This window comes from Athene noctua, chromosome 34, assembly GCF_965140245.1.
Source record: "Athene noctua chromosome 34, bAthNoc1.hap1.1, whole genome shotgun sequence".
NCBI classification, from domain to species: Eukaryota; Metazoa; Chordata; class Aves; order Strigiformes; family Strigidae; genus Athene; species Athene noctua.
In genome coordinates this window covers 1,044,948-1,065,198 of record NC_134070.1, presented here as the reverse complement: position 1 = coordinate 1,065,198, position 20,251 = coordinate 1,044,948, and the positions used below count along the sequence as shown (strand labels likewise).

The following is a 20,251-nucleotide window of genomic DNA, read 5'->3' as shown; positions in this document are numbered from 1 at the left end:
CGCCTATTTCCATGGGGCTCGTTGTCCTATGTGTGGCCCCGTGGTCCTCCGCGCACGCATGCCCAGGGGCCCATGGTGGTTGTGCTGGCGAGGGGCCGATCTGCGAGGCCTTCAGCCTCTGCTGTCTTCCTTGCTGTGGTTTCCCCTCCACCCGGCTCGCGCGCAGGTGCAGCTCGATGGGTGCTGCTAAGGCTGACGTTGTTTTCGCCTTGGGCGGATGTCGTGGTTTTGTCTGGGGCTATTTGTCTCCCTCAAGACGTACTCCTCCACAACAGCAGGATGCTGAGGCCAGGAAGTGGTGGTTGTGAAGCAGAAATGTTGAGACAGACAAAAAGTCCGGAAAGTCCCTTAAAACAACTCTGAAACCCATTATGAGAAAAATCCAATTTATTTGATAGAAACCTTTTTTTTAAAAAAAAGGCACATTTCTTTGATTTTCTGTACACACCCCCTGGGTCTGTGTGTATCCATCTACATCTGTGTGCAGCTACCTAAGGACAGGAGCATCCCATACCTCCATTTTAATTGAAGGGTCCTGGATGGAGTTTTACTTCCTCCAAACTACCCGAGGCATTTTTCTGCAGTTAACGCCATCACTAATGTCTTCATCCTCATGTTAAAATAGTCCCCGAGGAGCCCTGGGTGAGAGCGGCTCATCCCTCCACCATCAGAGTCCGGGATCGCTGTATCCCACCGGGAACCATAAAAGCCTCGGCCTTGGTGAGCGCCACCATTGAAGTTCATCCTCAGAGCTTGGAATCAGGCAGTAATTAACGGTACACGCTTTTAACGAAGGGAGAGATGAGCAGGGAGAGAGAAACACCCTGAGAGCAAACGGAGTGAAACACCACACGGGGGTCACAGCTTGTGCCGCACAACCAACACCCCCAGCACGTCGTACCGAGACTGTCCAGCACTTTGCTCGGCGCTGGCTCTTGTTAACGCCCTCGCGGACTAACGAGCCTTTACACTCCCTCTGGGCTCAGGGGAGCTCCCTGGGTTCCCAGGCAGGCAGCGGTTCTTAAACATCGCCTCTGCCCGCACCCACGAGTCCCCAGGGAGGTGCTGGGGCTCTGGGGCGGGATGGTCCCACGCAAAAACTCTCTGATCAATAGACACAAAAAGCACACATATGCATCAGATTTATTTGAAAAGGCAATCTTACAATAACGGCGTCTCAGAAATCATACACATAGTCTGAGTGTGTGTAGTAAAAATAGTGAGGGTCTTCTCCCCTCCTTACGGGTCCACATACTCTTCCTCACACTCTCCGTTAGTTGAAGTTTAGGTTTCTCGTGTCCACACATGGTCACAGAGTGACCTCACCCTCTTCCAGCTCCGGTTTGTTCCAAGGACCTTAGCTTAGACCAGCTTCCAGTCACTTATCTTGATGCCGGTGTCTTCTGAGATGCTCTTTTTTAGGTTCCTGCTATTAGGGCTGTCCTCGGGGCGTTGTCCAGACTGTCCAAGGTCTGTCTTATCTTCATTAGTCAAGGAGTTGCGGATTTCAAAACATTTAAGGTGGGTAATGAATACAGAGGAGAGTTAGGTAAAAAAGGATAAGTGAGATCACATACATTTCAGTAAAATACGGGAAAAATAAAAGGCAGTAAAACACAAGTGATGGTTAACCTTAAAACTAAATGTCCTACCTCACAGGTGCATGTACATTACAATTTTATGTAGACCTGTAGCAACTTCCCTTCATTTCTCCTCCTCAGTGTCCCCCAAAGCCCTTCCCGTTTGCCCTCCTTAAATACGCTATCGCAGAGGCGCACCCATCGCCGTTAATGAGCTCGGCCTTGGCCAGAGGCGAGTCCCACTTGGAGGCAGCGGAGCTTTGAGCAGCTTCTCACAGCGGCCATCGCTGTAGCCCCGTCACCCACCGCCAAAAACCCCCCAACACACAAACCCAGCACAGCATCGCCCCAACGGGACCTCCACAGCCAGGGATGGAGGGGAAACCCCAGAGTCTGTTGGGGTAACGCAAGCCGGGAAGACCCAGGAGGGGATTTGCAGTGAGGAGGATGGTGCAGAGAGGCCTCCGTGTCCACACACGAGCCTGGGAAATGTCCTTGGAGGCCATTTGCTATCGCCTGGACTGACTCAGGAACCCCCCTGCACCGAGGAGCTTCTTCCAGGGCAGCTCCATTCCTCGGAGCTCTCCAGTGCAACCTCCTGCTCCCAGCAGCACCATCCCCACCGCGAGTTCAACCCAACCTGGGGACAGAGCAAATCCATGCCCAGGGCCATCTCCCAGCCCCGCACTGCTGCCACGCTGGGAGCAGGAGTCCCAGCACAGCCCCACCACGTGCTTCTCCAGGCCATCGCCACCCACAGCTCCCCCAGGGCCTGGGATGTCTCATGCTAAAGCCCCCAGGACTCACCTTTGTGAAGGGCTGCCTGATGCCTCCTGAGGTTACGCTTTGACTGGAAGCTCTTCCCACAGTGGGAGCAGGGGAACGGTATCTCTCCTGTGTGGATGCGATGGTGGATGGTGACAAGTGACTTACAGGAGAAGCGTTTCCCACATGTGGGGCAGGGAAAGGGCTTCTCCTTGGTGTGTGTCCTCTGGTGACTCTGGAGGTTTCCTCTCCGTGTGAAGCTCATCCCACAATCCTGGCACTTGTAGGGCTTCTCTCCCGTGTGGGTCCGTAGGTGACAGATCAGGATGCTGTTCCAGATGAAGACCTTCCCACAGTGCTCACACTTGTGCTCCTTCCCTCTGGAGATACTCCGTGGTTGGGTTGTCTCTTCCTGAGGGTCTTCACCGTACGTCCCTTTGAGAGAGCATTTTCGGGGTTCCCTCGTTCCGCGGCTCCCTTGCGTATCCCGGGGCTGCTGTTGGCCATCGTGCTCCACGGCCACCGCGGGGCTCTGGGGCTCCTCTTGGGGCCCTTGCAGCATCCCCCTCTGCTCTGCCCTGGGCTGGCACTGCTCCTCCTTCTGCTCGGCTGTCCCAGCGCCTGGGGGGACCAAAGGGGCTCAGCTGGGGGCTCTTAAGGCACATGAATGCAGCCACCTCCTCAGGAGCTCCTGCCCAGACCAGTATCACCCAGTACGGTGCTGCCAGCTGCTGGAGCCCTTGTGCCATCGGTGTGTGTGTGTAAAGACACGGGGAGTCTGCGTGTGTGTGTCCTCTTCTACCAATACACCTCTTTCTCCCTCATCCTTCCTCTTCCTGCTCCTCCTCCACCCCCAACTCTCTCTCTTCTATGTTGTGGAACACCGCCCACCATTGCTCCCCGCTTTCAGCCCCCAAAACTCCCCCCAACCCTGTGAGGGCCGGGGATAGAGATGGGGCAGGTCGGGATGGGGCAGGGTTGGGCTCTTGGCTGCTCCCACCCACTGGGGGTGAACCCGAGAAGGGGAAAAGAAGATAAAAGCAAGAAAACCCGTGGGGTGAGATGAAAAATACTTCAATAGGAGGAGAGAGATAGCCAGGAAAATTGCAAACTACATCACTGACCCCCACCCATGGGGAGATGGATGCCCAGCCAGGTCCTGACCAAAATCTGGCCAATCCCCAACCCCAAACGCCCTCCTCTCCATTTTATTGATGAGCAGGATGTACTTCAGGAGTAACACTCCCCCAAGGACTCACTTTTGTGGATGATTCGCTGATGACTCCTGACATACCACTTTGTCCGGAAGCTCTTCCCGCACTGGGGGCAGGGGAACGGTTTCTCTCCCGTGTGGATGCGTTGGTGTTTGATGAGGTTCGTCCTACAGGAGAAGTGTTTCTCGCATGTGGTGCAGGGAAAGGGCTTCTCCTTGGTGTGTGTCTTCTGGTGAAACCGGAGATTCGATGGCCATGTGAAGCCCTTCCCGCAGTCCTGGCACATAAAGGGCTTCTCACCCCTGTGGATCCGTTGGTGACAACTCAGATTGGTCCCAGACTTGAAGAACTTCCCACACTCCTCACACTTGTACTGCTCCTTTTCTCTGAAAATGCTCTGTGGTTGGGTTGTGTCTTCCTGAGGGTCTTCACCACACGTCCCTTTGAAAGAGCATTTTCGGGGTTCCCCCGTTCCGCGGCTCCCTTGCGTATCCCGGGGCTGCTGTTGGCCATCGTGCTCCACGGCCACCGCGGGGCTCTGGGGCTCCTCTTGGGGCCCTTGCAGCATCCCCCTCTGCTCTGCCCTGGGCTGGCACTGCTCCTCCTTCTGCTCGGCTGTCCCAGCGCCTGGGGGGGACCAAAGGGGCTCAGCTGGGGGCTCTTAAGGCACATGAAGAGCACCCACCTACTCCAGCAGCTCCTACACAGACCAGTATCACCCAGTATGGTGCTGCCAGCTGCTGCAGCCCTTGTGCCATCGGTGTGTGTGTAAAGACACAGGGGCTCTGTGTGTGTGTGTGTGTGTGTGTGTGTGCGCACATGGGTGTGCACATGCAGGTGTGGGGGCTGTGTTTGTGTGTGCACAAGCCTGTGAGGACATGGGGGTGCCCGTGCGGAGTTACCCATAGCTCTGTGTGTGTGTGTGTGTGTGTGTGTGTGCCCCCTCCTACCAATCCGCATCTTTCTCCCTCATCCTTCCTCTTCCTGCTCCTCCTCCACCCCCAACTCTCTCTCCTCTATGCCGTGGAACACCGCCCACCATTGCTCCCCGCTTTCAGCCACTAAAACTCCCCCCAACCCTGTGAAGGCCGGGGATGGAGATGGGGCAGGTCGGGATGGGGCAGGGTTGGGCTCTTGGCTGCTCCCACCGACTGTGGGTGAACCTGAGAAGGTGAAAAGAGGATAAAAGCAAGGAAACCTGTGGGTTGAGATGAAAAATATTTCAATAGGAGGAGAGAGATAGCCAGGAAAATTGCAAACTACATCACTGACCCCACCCATGGGGAGATGGATGCCCAGCCAGGTCCTGACCAAAATCTGGCCAATCCCCAACCCCAAACCCCCTCCTCTCCATTTTATTGCTGAGCAGGATGTACTTCAGGACTAACACTCCCCCAAGGACTCACCTTTGTGGATGGATCGCTGATGCCTCCTGAGATAAGACGTTGCCCGGAATCTCTTCCCGCAGTGGGAGCAGGGGAACGGTTTCTCTCCCGTGTGGATGCGATGGTGGGTGATGACAACTGACTTACAGGAGAAGCGTTTCCCACACGTGGTGCAGAAAAATGGCTTCTCCTGCGTGTGTGTCCTCTGGTGACTAGTAAGGTACCTGCTCAGCGTGAAGCTCTTCCCACAGTCATGGCACTTGAAGGGCTTCTCTCCCGTGTGGGTCCGTCGGTGACGGCTGAGGTTGCTCCCACAGCTGAAGACCTTCCCACAGTGCTCACACTTGTGCTCCTTCTTTCTGGAGTTATTCTGTGGTTGGGTTGTGTCTTCTTGAGTGTCTTCACCACACGGCCCTTTGAAAGAGCATTTTCGGGGTCTCCTTGGTTTGTGGCTCCTTTGAGTACCACCCAGCTGCTGTTGGCCATCGTGCTCCACGGCCACCGCGGGGCTCTGGGGCTCCTCTTGGGGCCCTTGCAGCATCCCCCTCTGCTCTGCCCTGGGCTGGCACTGCTCCTCCTTCTGCTCGGCTGTCCCAGCGCCTGGGGGGGACCAAAGGGGCTCAGCTGGGGGCTCTTAAGGCACATGAAGAGCACCCACCTCCTGCATGGCTCTGCCTGCTCGGCTCCCTCCCTTCCCTTCTTCTCTTTGCTCTCAATTTCAACCCCTTGTAACTCCCCCCTTCCCCCAGGAGGGCCGGGGATGGAGATGTGGCAGGTCGGGATGGGGCAGGGTTGGGCTCTTGGCTGCTTCCAACAAACTGTGCGTGAACCCACAAAGAGAAAGAAAAAAATAGTGAGGAAACCTGTGGGTGGAGGTAACAATAACTTGACAGGAGGAAAGTGGAAGAGGCCATCACTCACCCCCCACCCATGGGGAGATGGATGCCCAGCCAGTTCCTGTCCGAGATCAGGCCAAGAACTGCCCCAAACCCCTCCCACTGCATTTCATGGATGAGCACGATGGGATACAGGGTTAAGCCTCTCCAAGAACTTACCTTTATGAATGGATGCCTGATGTTTCCTGAGGATAGAACGCACCCTGAATGTCTTCCCGCAGTGGGAGCAGACGTACGGTCTATCTCCCGTGTGGGTGCGTTGGTGGCCAATGAAGGCGGAGCTAAAGGAGAAGCGTTTCCCACACGTGGTGCAGAGAAAGGGCTTCTCCTTGGTGTGTGTCCTCTGGTGTCTCCGGAGGTTTTGTCTTGTTACAAAGCCCCTCCCACAATCCCAGCACTTGTAGGGCTTCTCTCCCGTGTGGGTCCGTCGGTGACAGATCAGGTTGCTCCCCCAGCTGAAGACCTTCCCACAGTGCTCACACTTGTACTCCTTCCCTCTGGAGTTATTCTGTGGCTGGGTTGTGTCTTCTGGAGGGTCTTCACCACTCGGCCCTTTGAAAGAGCATTTTCGGGGTTCCCTCGTTCCGCGGCTCCCTTGCGTATCCCGGGGCTGCTGTTGGCCATCGTGCTCCACGGCCACCGCGGGGCTCTGGGGCTCCTCTTGGGGCCCTTGCAGCATCCCCCTCTGCTCTGCCCTGGGCTGGCACTGCTCCTCCTTCTGCTCGGCTGTCCCAGCGCCTGGGGGGGACCAAAGGGGCTCAGCTGGGGGCTCTTAAGGCACATGAAGAGCACCCACCTCCCGCATGGCTCTGCCTGCTCGGCTCCCTCCCTTCCCTTCTCCACTTTTCTCTCCAATTTCAACCCCTTGTAATTCCCCCCTTCCCCCAGGAGGGCCGGGAATGGAGATGGGGCAGGTCGGGATGGGGCAGGGTTGGGCTCTTGGCTGCTCCCAACAAACTGTGCGTGAACCCACAAAGAGAAAGAAAAAAATAGTGAGGAAACCTGTGGGTGGAGGTAATAATAATTTGACACTAGGAGGGTGGAAGAGGCCATCATTCGTCCCCCACCGTGGGGAGATGGATGCCCAGCCAGTCAGTGATCAAGATCTGGGCAAGAACTGCCCCAAACCCCACCCACTGCATTTTAGGGATGAGCACGATGGGATACAGGGTTAAGCCTCTCCAAGGACTTACCTTTATGAATGGATGCCTGATGTTTCCTGAGGTGATAACCAGCCCTGAATGTCTTCCCGCAGTGGGAGCAGGCGTACGGTCTCTCTCCCGTGTGGATGCGTTGGTGGACAATGAAGGTGGAGCTAAAGGAGAAGCGTTTCCCACACGTGGTGCAGAGAAAGGGCTTCTCCTTGGTGTGTGTCCACTGGTGTCTCCGGAGGTTTTGTCTTGTTACAAAGCTCCTCCCACAATCCCAGCACTTGTAGGGCTTCTCTCCCGTGTGGGTCCGTAGGTGACAGATCAGGTTGCTCCCCCAGCTGAAGACCTTCCCACAGTGCTCACACTTGTACTCCTTCCCTCTGGAGCTACTCCGTGTTTGGGTTGCGGCTTCCTGAGGGTCTTCACCACACGTCCCTTTGAAAGAGCATTTTCGGGGTTCCCCCGTTCCGCGGCTCCCTTGCGTATCCCGGGGCTGCTGTTGGCCATCGTGCTCCACGGCCACCGCGGGGCTCTGGGGCTCCTCTTGGGGCCCTTGCAGCATCCCCCTCTGCTCTGCCCTGGGCTGGCACTGCTCCTCCTTCTGCTCGGCTGTCCCAGCGCCTGGGGGGGACCAAAGGGGCTCAGCTGGGGGCTCTTAAGGCACATGAAGAGCACCCACCTCCTGCATGGCTCTGCCTGCTCGGCGCCCTCCCTTCCCTTCTCCTCCTCCTCACACCCCCAGGGCCTTGTCCCTTAGCGCTGCTTTGGGCTTTGATCCCCGGGGGCACCTGAGCCCCACCCAGATGCTCCCTCGCCCCTTCCCCAACAGGGATGGGGAGGAAAAAAATTAAACCAAAGGACGGGGGAGATCCAGACAAGGATGGGAGAGGGTGCTGTGTCTCCCCCGTTATGGTCTGGGGCAGCAGAGAGACTCCATCGGGGAGGAAGAAAGAACAGCAATGGCATTTGAACCCCCCACCCCCGATGTACCAATCCGGCAGAGCAGGACAGTGAGAAATACAACCACATCTCCAAAGCCCTTCCCCCCAGCCCTCCTGCCCGGGCTCAGCTTTGCTCCCCATTTCTCTCCCTGCTCCCCCCCCGGCGCAGGGGGCAGGGATGGGGCTTGGGGTCACTCCATCACCCCTTGTCTCTGCCGCCCCTTCCTCCTCAGGGGGAGGACTCCTCTCACTCCTCCCCTGCTCCGCCCTGGGCTCCCTCCCACGGGAGACAGTCCTCCACGATCTTCCTCCCACCTGGGTCCCTTCCAGGGGCTCTGGGGGGGCATCTGCTCCCCCGTGGGGCTCCACGGGTGCAGGGCAGACTCGGCTCAGGGCACCTCCCGCCTCCTGCCGTCCTTCCTTGCCCTCCCTCTTTGCAGAAGTATTTCCCTCCCCCCTCCTCCTCCTCCTCCTCTTTCTCCTCCTCCTCCTCCTCCTCCCATCCTCCCCTGGTTCAATCCCTTATCTCAGAACTCGCCGCCGCCAATTGGCTCGGCCTTGGCCAGGGGCGGGTCCGACCTGGAGCCGCGGGAGCTTTGAGCATCTTCTCGCAGGAGCCCCCCCTGTCCCCCCTCCGCCGCTCCCAGCCCCTCCACACACAAACCAGCACAACAGGGTGCAGCCGGGTGGGTGCTGAGCCCCGGGCAGGGGGTGCTGAGCACCCCGAGAGGCGGCAGCAGGTCCCCTGGGGGCGCCGGGATGCGGATTCTCCATCCCTCAGGGAAATCCCTGCAGGGAAGGGGGGGTGTGCATCTCCATCGCTGCCCTCTCGGGGGGACGGGGGTGTTGTGGGGGGCGCTGTGAAAGTGGGGACCAGGCGTGGGGGCGGGTCAAGTGCTGAAAAGGTGGAGGGATGGGGGGGAGTGAGGCTGGAAGACGGGGAGGGCTGGAGGAGGAGCAGGACCAGCAGGAGGGGACACACACACAATCCCCGTAATTAAGCCGAGGGAGGGGGCAGACCCCGAATGCCGACTCAGCTGAAGCCCAAGAAGCCGCGTCCCCCCCCTCGGAGCTGGGCCCAGCAATGACAAGACCCTGTGTGTTGGCATCGCCACGAGGCGCGTTGGGAACCCGCGAGGGACAGGGCGATAAGAAACCCCCCGGTCACTCCAGCCCCGGTGTCTGCGTGTGCTCCCAAGTGGAGAAATCCAGGGGGGTTCTCTGGGGCGGGGCGCTGGCCGGGGGGAATTACCACCAGCCCCCAGCTCTGCGCCGACTCCCCAGAAATAAATCCCTCTGCTCGGGGATCGCTGTATCCCACCAGGAAGCACAAAAGCCACCGCCTGAGTTCAGCCGCACAGGTTGGAGTCACGTGTTAATTAACGGGACACACACTTAACGAAGGGAGAGATGAGCAGGGAGAGAGAAACATCCTGAGAGCAAACGGAGTGAAACACCACACGGGGGTCACAGCTTGTGCCGCACAACCAACACCCCCCAACACGTTGTACTGACTTGCAGAGATAAGACTCTACAACCGTGGAGTTATAAAGGGGGTATGTTTATTCAGCGCCGGGCGCATGGGGGATCGCTCCGCCACAAGCATGCGCATCGTTTGCAGCTCCCGTCCGGCTCATATATTACAAAATATTGCATATTCATAGAACGCCTGTACATATACATAGTCTACCCCCGCCTCCCCTCGCGACTCATGGCGATCAGGTCTCCTCCCCTTGCGCCTGGGCCATGAGCTCTTCAAGCTCCGGGCTGGGGTCGGATAGATGAAGCACCTCTTCTTCCTCGCTGATGAACTTTTCACCCTGTCGCTCTGTGCAGCCTCAGTTGTTCTCTGGCTTCTGACCAAACTGCCAGACCAGTTTGTACCGGAATTTGGGGCAGAGGAGGCTTCTCTTTGAGCTAGGAGATAGTAGCCTAGCAACGTTATCAGCACCTGGTCTGCCTTTTCGAACAGCCCCATAGGCCTCCTTTTGTGTTTACGCAAGTTCCCCAGTCTTGCACCATCAATCTAAGATTGTTTAGACTCCCCATCTCATTCCCCCCTTTTCTTCCTACTTAGTAAATCCTTTTACTACTTAGCTATCTACTTAATCTATTTCCCTGGCCCCATAATATGTTAGTACTCTCCTACAAATTAGTTTATTGCCTAAAGCTCGGATTGTGATATAAAGCGTCATACACAGCTTGCAAGCGTTTTGTAAGTCTCCAGATCCATACAGCTGTAGCTACAGTAAGGATCAAAAAGATTGCTACAGATATTAAAAAAGCAACCACTGGGTGAAGGGCTGTGTTTAAGATTCCAGTAGTTGTCGGCGACCATCCGGGGGGCGTATCCCATCAATTATGTTTCGCTTCCTGCTCAACCCTCTTTAAGACTTATTTTTTTTATCTTTTTCCTGTCATGAAGGGTTTTGAGTAAAGTTTCTTGCCTCTTCTCCTTGATTTTTTCCAGTATCCGGTGTAAGTCTGGGTGTTTTAACAGGCTTTCTATATGACTGACATTTAACCCTGTGGGGACGGGAAGTATCGTTACCATGAGGCTGCTTTTCAAGAGGGAATGTGTAACCACCGGGGCAGAATAAGTGAAATCACACCCCAGGATGATGGTGAAATTACAAATACAATAATTTAGATGCTGTATCAATTTCTTCTCTCGCCCATTTATGGTTATTGTGTCACACAGTGTCCTTAAACATGCACATCCCTTTCCGGTACAGACAACAACGGTCCTCAAATCTACGTTGGGGCGTGCTTCAAGGTGGCAAATCTTTTGGTCAGTATTTAAGCGGGTATCCTGGGTTATTAAGGTATTATTGTCACATATAAATCCTTGTTGTTCTTTCATGATACAGGGTTCGAGATCTACTGCTTGCTGTTTATTACCAGTATTCATAGCCCAGGTCTTATGTGCAAAGGGGTACAGTAGAGTCCCGTTGTAATTGACTCCGAGACTTACAATGGGGTGTATGGTGATTAATTTTGCATCACGTATTGTCAACACAAAAGTCATTACCGTATGCGTGTCAGGCCTATAGGTGAAGTTGACCATGTTTCACCATGATTGTAACTTTTTCTCTGTCTCTGGGCACTATCCCAAAATATTTTTCGAATTTCAGTGGGAAGTGCACCCTCCTCTCCTTCCTTTATTACAGATTTTGCTACTGTTTGCATCCATAACTAGGCTTGTATGCAACTTAGAGCTATGGCGACATCACCTTGAAACGCTCCCAGGGTTTCAGCAGTAAGTGTGTGGTCTTTTGCTTCTTTTTGCTCCCAATCTGGAATTATTTTTGACATCGCCCATTGATGTACCCCTAATGCTGACAGTGAAGACCTCAATGGCTGTTGTAATTTTGATATATCCCTTGTAGTAGCTGTTGATTTATTCATTATTACTTCTGAATCTATTGAATTCAACACTCCTAATCCTGTTCCTAATACTCCGGTTAGGTCTCTCTGTGATCTTTTCCGGTAGGTATTTCCCTTTTTCCTTAGTCAAGTTGTCCCGGTCCATTTCCCTTTTGAATCTGGCCTACTTCTAGAGTGGGGGTATTCTTAGGATGAGTCTGGAGGCAAAGGTCACACTGTTGAGTCACCTGTCTTATTATGGTATACAAATTTCTAGCTCCAATACTCTTGACTAAATATCGGTACAGGGCCTCCGCTCCCCAGTGCCCTTTCCTGTGTTCCTCTCGTACCAGGTGTCTCGCTAAACAAGAGGGAATTACTGCCTTCCCTTGGGGAGTGATGGCCCAACCTTCTTCATTATATGATCCTTCCAGGTCTGTAATTAACTTTTGATCCTCTTTAGTATAATTAGGTTTACCTTCTGGGATGACTTGCCCATCAGGAACTAAAGCTCCCTCCATTTTTACCTCTCTTTTGGCTGCTTGTTTTGCCTCTCTGTCCGCCAGTTCATTTCCTTTTCCCAAATCCGAATTCACTTTTTGGTGGGCCTTAATACGCGTGATTGCCACTTTTCTTGGAAGTTGGACAGCTTCCAGTAGCCTCAGAATTTCCTTCCCATGTTTGATGTGTTTCCCTTGTGAATTTAGCAGTCCTCTTTCCTTCCAGATTGCTCCATGAGCATGAACTACCCCAAAGGCATCCTTTGAGTCTGTATAAATGTTCACAGTCTTGCCTTGGGCTAATTCTAAAGCACAGGTCAGAGCGATTGTCTCTGCCTTTTGTGCAGATGTATTCAAGGGCAGCAGTCCTGATTCCAGTATTTCTTGGGGGGTGGTGAGAGCATACCCAGCATACCTTTTGCCGCTCAGGACATAGCTACTCCCATCTGTAAACCCGTTCTCGGTATCTTCCATAGGGTTGTCCTTCAGATCTGTGCGGCTTGAGTATGTTGCTTCGATGGTCTCCAGGCAGTCATGTTGCACTGGTTCTCCTGTGTTTCCACTCAGGAAAGAAGCTGGGTTGATAATCTTAGTTACGATAATCTCTACGTCATCTTGTTCCACTAATTCCGCCTGATATTTTAGGAATCTTTGGGGCGAAAGCCAATGTCCCCCTTTAATTTTCAATACTGCCAACACTCTGTGAGATACTAATACAGTCATTTTCTGGCCTAGAGTGAATTTTCGTGCCTCGTGTACGTTTAAGATCACTGCTGCAACCGCTCGTAGGCATCCGGGCCAACTTTTAGTGGTTGTATCTAGTTGCTTGGAGAAATAGGCGACTGCCCGCCGATACGGGCCTAAGTCTTGTGCCAGTGTTCCCAATGCAATTCCCTGTTTCTTGTGTGAAAAGAGAAAGAATGGTTTACTTACATCTGGGAGTCCCAAAGCCGGAGCTGACATCAGAGCCTTTTTAACAGGTCAAAGGCTCGTATGGCCTCCTTGTTCCATTGGAGATTTTTCCGTTGAGTGGCGGTTAGTGCATATAAAGGTTTAACATAATTATAAATCCATAGTCGGCACCACCCAGTCATTCCCTGGAACGTTCGCAGTTCTTTCACTGTCTGTGGCCTCGGAGTCTGACAAATTGCCTCCTTCCGAGCTTAAGGTTCTCTTTCCAGCACTGATTTCGTAGCCCAGACAGATCACTTCACTCTGCAGCACTTGGGCCTTCTTTTTAGATACCCGGTAGCCCTGAAGTCCCAGAAAATGTAAAAGGCTTACCGTCCAGGTCACGCAGGCCTCTTTTGTCTTGGTGGCTATTAAGATGTCGTCTACGTACTGCAGCAGCTTTCCCTCTACAGGTGGAGCTGGGATTTCCCATAGTTCAAGGTCTTTGGCTAATTAGTGACCAAATACAGTGGGGCTGTTTTTAAATCCTTGTGGCAGCACCGTCCAGGTCAACTGGGTTTTAAGTCCACTCTTAGGATTTTCCCATTCAAATGCAAATATTTTCTGACTGGCTTTGAGGAGAGAGAGGCAAAAGAAAGCATCCTTGAGGTCTAAAACAGTAAACCGGATTAGCTCAGGAGTTAATTTTGCTCTCAGATCCTGAACTAGCTTATATGACCCGTCGGGTTTCCAGACAGGTAATATGGGAGTATTAAAATTAGATTTACACTCCTTTAATAATTCTATTTGCAAAAACTTTTCTGTAACTGGCTGGATCCCTTCCCGATCCTCCTTTTTTAAAGGGTATTGCTTAATTCTTACTGGTTGTTGTCTTTCCTTAAGTTTTACCTCTACGGGTGAAGCATTCTTCGCCCTCCCAGGCGTGTCAGTGGCCCACACTCCGGGATACACTTGATCAATAATTTCCTTACCAATTTTTCCTTCTGTGGTGATACTAGTTAGAGATAAGCTCATGATTTGTATAAGTTCTTGGGTATTTACCTCCAGAGTAATCTCTCCATTGTTAAAGGTAATGGTTGCTCCTAATTGTCCTAGTAAGTCTCTTCCTAGGAGCGCTTTTGTGGAGTAAGGCATATACAGAAATTTGTGTATGCCTAACTGCTTTCCCAGTTTATATTTCAGAGGTTTGCAAAAATAAGCCTTTTCACTTTGGCTAGTAGCTCCCACCACCATAATATAGTCTTCTTTTCATTTCTCTCTTATAATCCTTTTCCAGGGCAAGCACTAAAGGATCTTGTGGTGGAACTAGTCCACAGTCCCTCTGCCACCCCGGGTGATTTCGGAGGGTAAAGAACATGTCTGCGTGAGACACCTCATCCTACTTCCCTTCCCTCTGTAAAAATAACATTAATTGCAAAAGCGTGTTATAGCCTAAGGTCCCACTTAGTGGCCATTTAGCTTCTTCTTCCAGTTTGTAAAGTGGCCACCACTGATTACAATATTTAATCAGGATTTTCTTGCTTTCCGTGCTTCCCCTCCTCGCTATGTCTTTCCAGCGTGTTAGTATGCAATCCAATGAGCTTTTCTTTACAATTTTTCCCTGCTTATTCCCCATTATTATTCCTTCTTCCCAAAATCCTTTCTCTCCACTTACAGCGGTTTCTACACTGTCTTCTAACCTTCTCCCACTCTTCCTCCTTCACTTCCCGAAGTTCCAGTATCTCATGACTTCTTCCACGCACAAATTTAATAATTATCGACTCCCGTCTTTCGACCGAGAGGTCTAACGACACCGCTTCTTCCCGGCACTCTGCACACCTCAGACGCACAGTACCACTTACATCGACAATCGACGCACTCTGCTAATACCCAAGCTTGGTGAGAGTTCCCCTTACCGGGGGCAGGAATACAAAGAAAGCAGGGGATTCTCCCACAGACCCGGGGGGTATAATCGGCTGGTTGTTCCCAGTCTGGTGCTACCAGTTGCCCAGAAGGAGTTGTGTATAGTCCTTCTAGCAGGTATAAATCATTTCCCCGTGCCGACCATTCATTCCTTCTACACAAATAATCACTAGATTCTAACCCAAACCGACAGAGAAGGGATTCACTTTCCCGTCTCCGGTTCATACAATGTTTTCACAAGACATACAAGGACAGTGCATTATTTAAGCAGACATAAACTTCTCATTTGTCTTGCAGCGACTGCATCTCACAGGCACACAGCAGCGGCTGCTCTCACTCACGCCCTGCCCCTGCAGGCACACAGACACTTAAAGGGCCCACCACACTTTCCACTCATACCACAAAATATACCGAGTTTAAACAATCACCAAGTCCGTTTGTAACAGATATCATCAACCGTTAACAATTAGCAGGCAGTTCAAAGCCAGTATATCCACAATTAGTGCACTACACAATGACCTGAAGCAAGATCCTGCAGGTGACGGGAATTACCAGTACCCTGTCCAAAATGCCTCTTATATACCAGTCATAGGTAGTTTGCCCCAAAAGATCTTACTACTCCTTTCCCGCGGATTCCCAAAACCAAACCCAAATGGGTATACCCCCTCCTCAGGACTGAGCCGTGCGCCAGACGTCTCTGTGCATCTTACCAGCAGCCCGTTACCCTTAAACATACCTCTGTCCGCGAACCAGATGGTCCTTGTCTGCTCCCGCAGTGGACAGCTGGGAGCGGAGTTCCTCCGAGAAGAGCTCGGGGTGCACCTAGGACGCCCACCCGGCAGCCGAGCAGAGATGGTCCCATCTGGGGTGCCAAGATGACTTGCGGAAAAAACCTCACTCTATAACTGTGGAGCTATAAAGTGGGTATGTTTATTCAGCGCTGAATAAACACATGCGCGCCGTTTTGCAGCTCCTGTCCGGCTTATATGTTACAAAATATTGCATATTCATAGAATGCCTGTACATATACATAGTCTATCCCCGCCTCCCCTCGCTTCTCATGGCAATCAGGTCTCCTCCCCTTGCGCCTGCGCGATGAGCTCTTGAAATTCTGGGCAGGGGTCGCAGATTCCTGGGCAGGGGTCGTATAGATGAAGCACCTCTTCTTCCTCGCTGATGAACTTTTCACCCTGTCGCTCTGCGCAGCCTCAGTTGTTCTCTGGCTTCTGACCAGACTGCCAGACCAGTTTGTGCCGGTGTTTGGGGTAATATGTTGCTGATACACAGAACTTCAAAGCCCACAGGAGGCTTCTGTTTGAGCTAGGAGATAGTAGCCTAGCAACGTTATCAGCACCTGGTCTGCCTTTGCGAACAGCCCCATAGGCCTCCTTTTGTCTTTCCGCAAGTTCCCCATCAATCTAAGGTTGTTTAGATTCCCTGTCTCATGTGCCTCAGAAATCATACACATAGTCTGAGTGTGCGTAGTAAAAATAGTGAGGGTCTTCTCCCCTCCTACGGGTCCACATACTCTTCCTCACACTCTCCGTTAGTTGAAGTTTAGGTTTCTCGTGTCCACACATGGTCACAGAGTGACCTCACCCTCTTCCAGCTCCGGTTTGTTCCAAGGACCTTAGCTTAGACCAGCTTCCAGTCGCTTATCTTGATGCCGGTGTCTTCTGAGATGCTCTTTTTTAGGTTCCTGCTATTAGGGCTGTCCTCGGGGCGTTGTCCAGACTGTCCAAGGTCTGTCTTATCTTCATTAGTCAAGGAGTTGCGGATTTCAAAACATTTAAGGTGGGTAATGAATACAGAGGAGAGCTAGGTAAAAAAGGATAAGTGAGATCACATACATTTCAGTAAAATACGGGAAAAATAAAAGCCAGTAAAACACAAGTGATGGTTAACCTTAAAACTAAATGTCCTACCTCACAGGTGCATGTACATTACAATTTTATGTAGACCTGTAGCAACTTCCCTTCATTTCTCCTCCTCAGTGTCCCCCAAAGCCCTTCCCATTTGCCCTCCTTAAATACGCTATCGCAGAGGCGCACCCATCGCCGTTAATGAGCTCGGCCTTGGCCAGAGGCGAGTCCCACTTGGAGGCAGCGGAGCTTTGAGCAGCTTCTCACAGCGGCCATCGCTGTAGCCCCGTCACCCACCGCCAAAACCCCCCCAACACACAAACCCAGCACAGCATCGCCCCAACGGGACCTCCACAGCCAGGGATGGAGGGGAAACCCCAGAGTCTGTTGGGGTAACGCAAGCCGGGAAGACCCAGGAGGGGATTTGCAGTGAGGAGGATGGTGCAGAGAGGCCTCCGTGTCCACACACGAGCCTGGGAAATGTCCTTGGAGGCCATTTGCTATCGCCTGGACTGACTCAGGAACCCCCCTGCACCGAGGAGCTTCTTCCAGGGCAGCTCCATTCCTCGGAGCTCTCCAGTGCAACCTCCTGCTCCCAGCAGCACCATCCCCACCGCGAGTTCAACCCAACCTGGGGACAGAGCAAATCCATGCCCAGGGCCATCTCCCAGCCCCGCACTGCTGCCACGCTGGGAGCAGGAGTCCCAGCACAGCCCCACCACGTGCTTCTCCAGGCCATCGCCACCCACAGCTCCCCCAGGGCCTGGGATGTCTCATGCTAAAGCCCCCAGGACTCACCTTTGTGAAGGGCTGCCTGATGCCTCCTGAGGTTACGCTTTGACTGGAAGCTCTTCCCACAGTGGGAGCAGGGGAACGGTATCTCTCCAGTGTGGATGCGATGGTGGATGGTGACAAGTGACTTACAGGAGAAGCGTTTCCCACATGTGGGGCAGGGAAAGGGCTTCTCCTTGGTGTGTGTCCTCTGGTGACTCTGGAGGTTTCCTCTCCGTGTGAAGCTCATCCCACAATCCTGGCACTTGAAGGGCTTCTCTCCAGTGTGGGTCCGTAGGTGACAGATCAGGATGCTGTTCCAGATGAAGACCTTCCCACAGTGCTCACACTTGTGCTCCTTCCCTCTGGAGATACTCCGTGGTTGGGTTGTGTCTTCCTGAGGGTCTTCACCGTACGTCCCTTTGAAAGAGCATTTTCGGGGTTCCCCCGTTCCGCGGCTCCCTTGCGTATCCCGGGGCTGCTGTTGGCCATCGTGCTCCACGGCCACCGCGGGGCTCTGGGGCTCCTCTTGGGGCCCTTGCAGCATCCCCCTCTGCTCTGCCCTGGGCTGGCACTGCTCCTCCTTCTGCTCAGCTGTCCCAGCGCCTGGGGGGGACCAAAGGGGCTCAGCTGGGGGCTCTTAAGGCACATGAAGAGCACCCACCTACTCCAGCAGCTCCTACACAGACCAGTATCACCCAGTACGGTGCTGCCAGCTGCTGCAGCCCTTGTGCCATCGGTGTGTGTGTAAAGACACAGGGGCTCTGTGTGTGTGTGTGTGTGTGTGTGTGCGCACATGGGTGTGCACATGCAGGTGTGGGGGCTGTGTTTGTGTGTGCACAAGCCTGTGAGGAGATGGGGGTGCCCGTGCAGAGTTACCCATAGCTCTGTGTGTGTGTGTGTGTGTGTGTGTGTGTGTGTGTCTCTGTGTGTCCCCTCCTACCAATCCGCCTCTTTCTCCCTCATCCTTCCTCTTCCTGCTCCTCCTCCACCCCCAACTCTCTCTCTTCTATGCCGTGGAACACCGCCCACCATTGCTCCCCGCTTTCAGCCACTAAAACTCCCCCCAACCCTGTGAGGGCCGGGGATGGAGATGGGGCAGGTCGGGATGGGGCAGGGTTGGGCTCTTGGCTGCTCCCACCCACTGTGGGTGAACCCGAGAAGGGGAAAAGAAGATAAAAGCAAGAAAACCCGTGGGGTGAGATGAAAAATATTTCAATAGGAGGAGAGAGATAGCCAGGAAAATTGCAAACTACATCACTGACCCCCACCCATGGGGAGATGGATGCCCAGCCATGTCCTGACCAAAATCTGGCCAATCCCCAACCCCAAACCCCCTCCTCTCCATTTTATTGCTGAGCAGGATGTACTTCAGGACTAACACTCCCCCAAGGACTCACCTTTGTGGATGGATCGCTGATGCCTCCTGAGATAAGACGTTGCCCGGAATCTCTTCCCGCAGTGGGAGCAGGGGAACGGTTTCTCTCCCGTGTGGATGCGATGGTGGGTGATGACAACTGACTTACAGGAGAAGCGTTTCCCACACGTGGTGCAGAAAAATGGCTTCTCCTGCGTGTGTGTCCTCTGGTGACTAGTAAGGTACCTGCTCAGCGTGAAGCTCTTCCCACAGTCATGGCACTTGAAGGGCTTCTCTCCCGTGTGGGTCCGTCGGTGACGGCTGAGGTTGCTCCCACAGCTGAAGACCTTCCCACAGTGCTCACACTTGTGCTCCTTCTTTCTGGAGTTATTCTGTGGTTGGGTTGTGTCTTCTTGAGTGTCTTCACCACACGGCCCTTTGAAAGAGCATTTTCGGGGTCTCCTTGGTTTGTGGCTCCTTTGAGTACCACCCAGCTGCTGTTGGCCATCGTGCTCCACGGCCACCGCGGGGCTCTGGGGCTCCTCTTGGGGCCCTTGCAGCATCCCCCTCTGCTCTGCCCTGGGCTGGCACTGCTCCTCCTTCTGCTCGGCTGTCCCAGCGCCTGGGGGGGACCAAAGGGGCTCAGCTGGGGGCTCTTAAGGCACATGAAGAGCACCCACCTCCTGCATGGCTCTGCCTGCTCGGCTCCCTCCCTTCCCTTCTTCTCTTTGCTCTCAATTTCAACCCCTTGTAACTCCCCCCTTCCCCCAGGAGGGCCGGGGATGGAGATGTGGCAGGTCGGGATGGGGCAGGGTTGGGCTCTTGGCTGCTTCCAACAAACTGTGCGTGAACCCACAAAGAGAAAGAAAAAAATAGTGAGGAAACCTGTGGGTGGAGGTAACAATAACTTGACAGGAGGAAAGTGGAAGAGGCCATCACTCACCCCCCACCCATGGGGAGATGGATGCCCAGCCAGTTCCTGTCCGAGATCAGGCCAAGAACTGCCCCAAACCCCTCCCACTGCATTTCATGGATGAGCACGATGGGATACAGGGTTAAGCCTCTCCAAGAACTTACCTTTATGAATGGATGCCTGATGTTTCCTGAGGATAGAACGCACCCTGAATGTCTTCCCGCAGTGGGAGCAGACGTACGGTCTATCTCCCGTGTGGGTGCGTTGGTGGCCAATGAAGGCGGAGCTAAAGGAGAAGCGTTTCCCACACGTGGTGCAGAGAAAGGGCTTCTCCTTGGTGTGTGTCCTCTGGTGTCTCCGGAGGTTTTGTCTTGTTACAAAGCCCCTCCCACAATCCCAGCACTTGTAGGGCTTCTCTCCCGTATGGGTCCGTCGGTGACAGATCAGGTTGCTCCCCCAGCTGAAGACCTTCCCACAGTGCTCACACTTGTACTCCTTCCCTCTGGAGTTATTCTGTGGCTGGGTTGTGTCTTCTGGAGGGTCTTCACCACTCGGCCCTTTGAAAGAGCATTTTCGGGGTCCCCTCGTTCCGCGGCTCCCTTGCGTATCCCGGGGCTGCTGTTGGCCATCGTGCTCCACGGCCACCGCGGGGCTCTGGGGCTCCTCTTGGGGCCCTTGCAGCATCCCCCTCTGCTCTGCCCTGGGCTGGCACTGCTCCTCCTTCTGCTCGGCTGTC

The 20,251-nt window shown here is 53.7% G+C and overlaps 1 protein-coding gene across 1 annotated transcript; it reads right to left on the bottom strand.

Annotated features, from left to right (window-relative positions):
• Positions 1-1,362: 1,362 nt before the first annotated feature.
• On the bottom strand, positions 1,363-19,309 carry LOC141972567 (uncharacterized). The gene is made up of 8 exons (XM_074930461.1): positions 18,684-19,309; positions 17,273-17,559; positions 7,077-7,426; positions 6,043-6,609; positions 4,966-5,269; positions 3,640-4,186; positions 2,388-2,674; positions 1,363-1,481 (listed from the first exon to the last, which is right to left on the bottom strand). Exons 1-8 carry the CDS (start codon positions 19,163-19,165, stop codon positions 1,363-1,365), a joined length of 2,943 nt encoding a protein of 980 aa, XP_074786562.1. The 5' UTR covers positions 19,166-19,309.
• Positions 19,310-20,251: the final 942 nt, after the last annotated feature.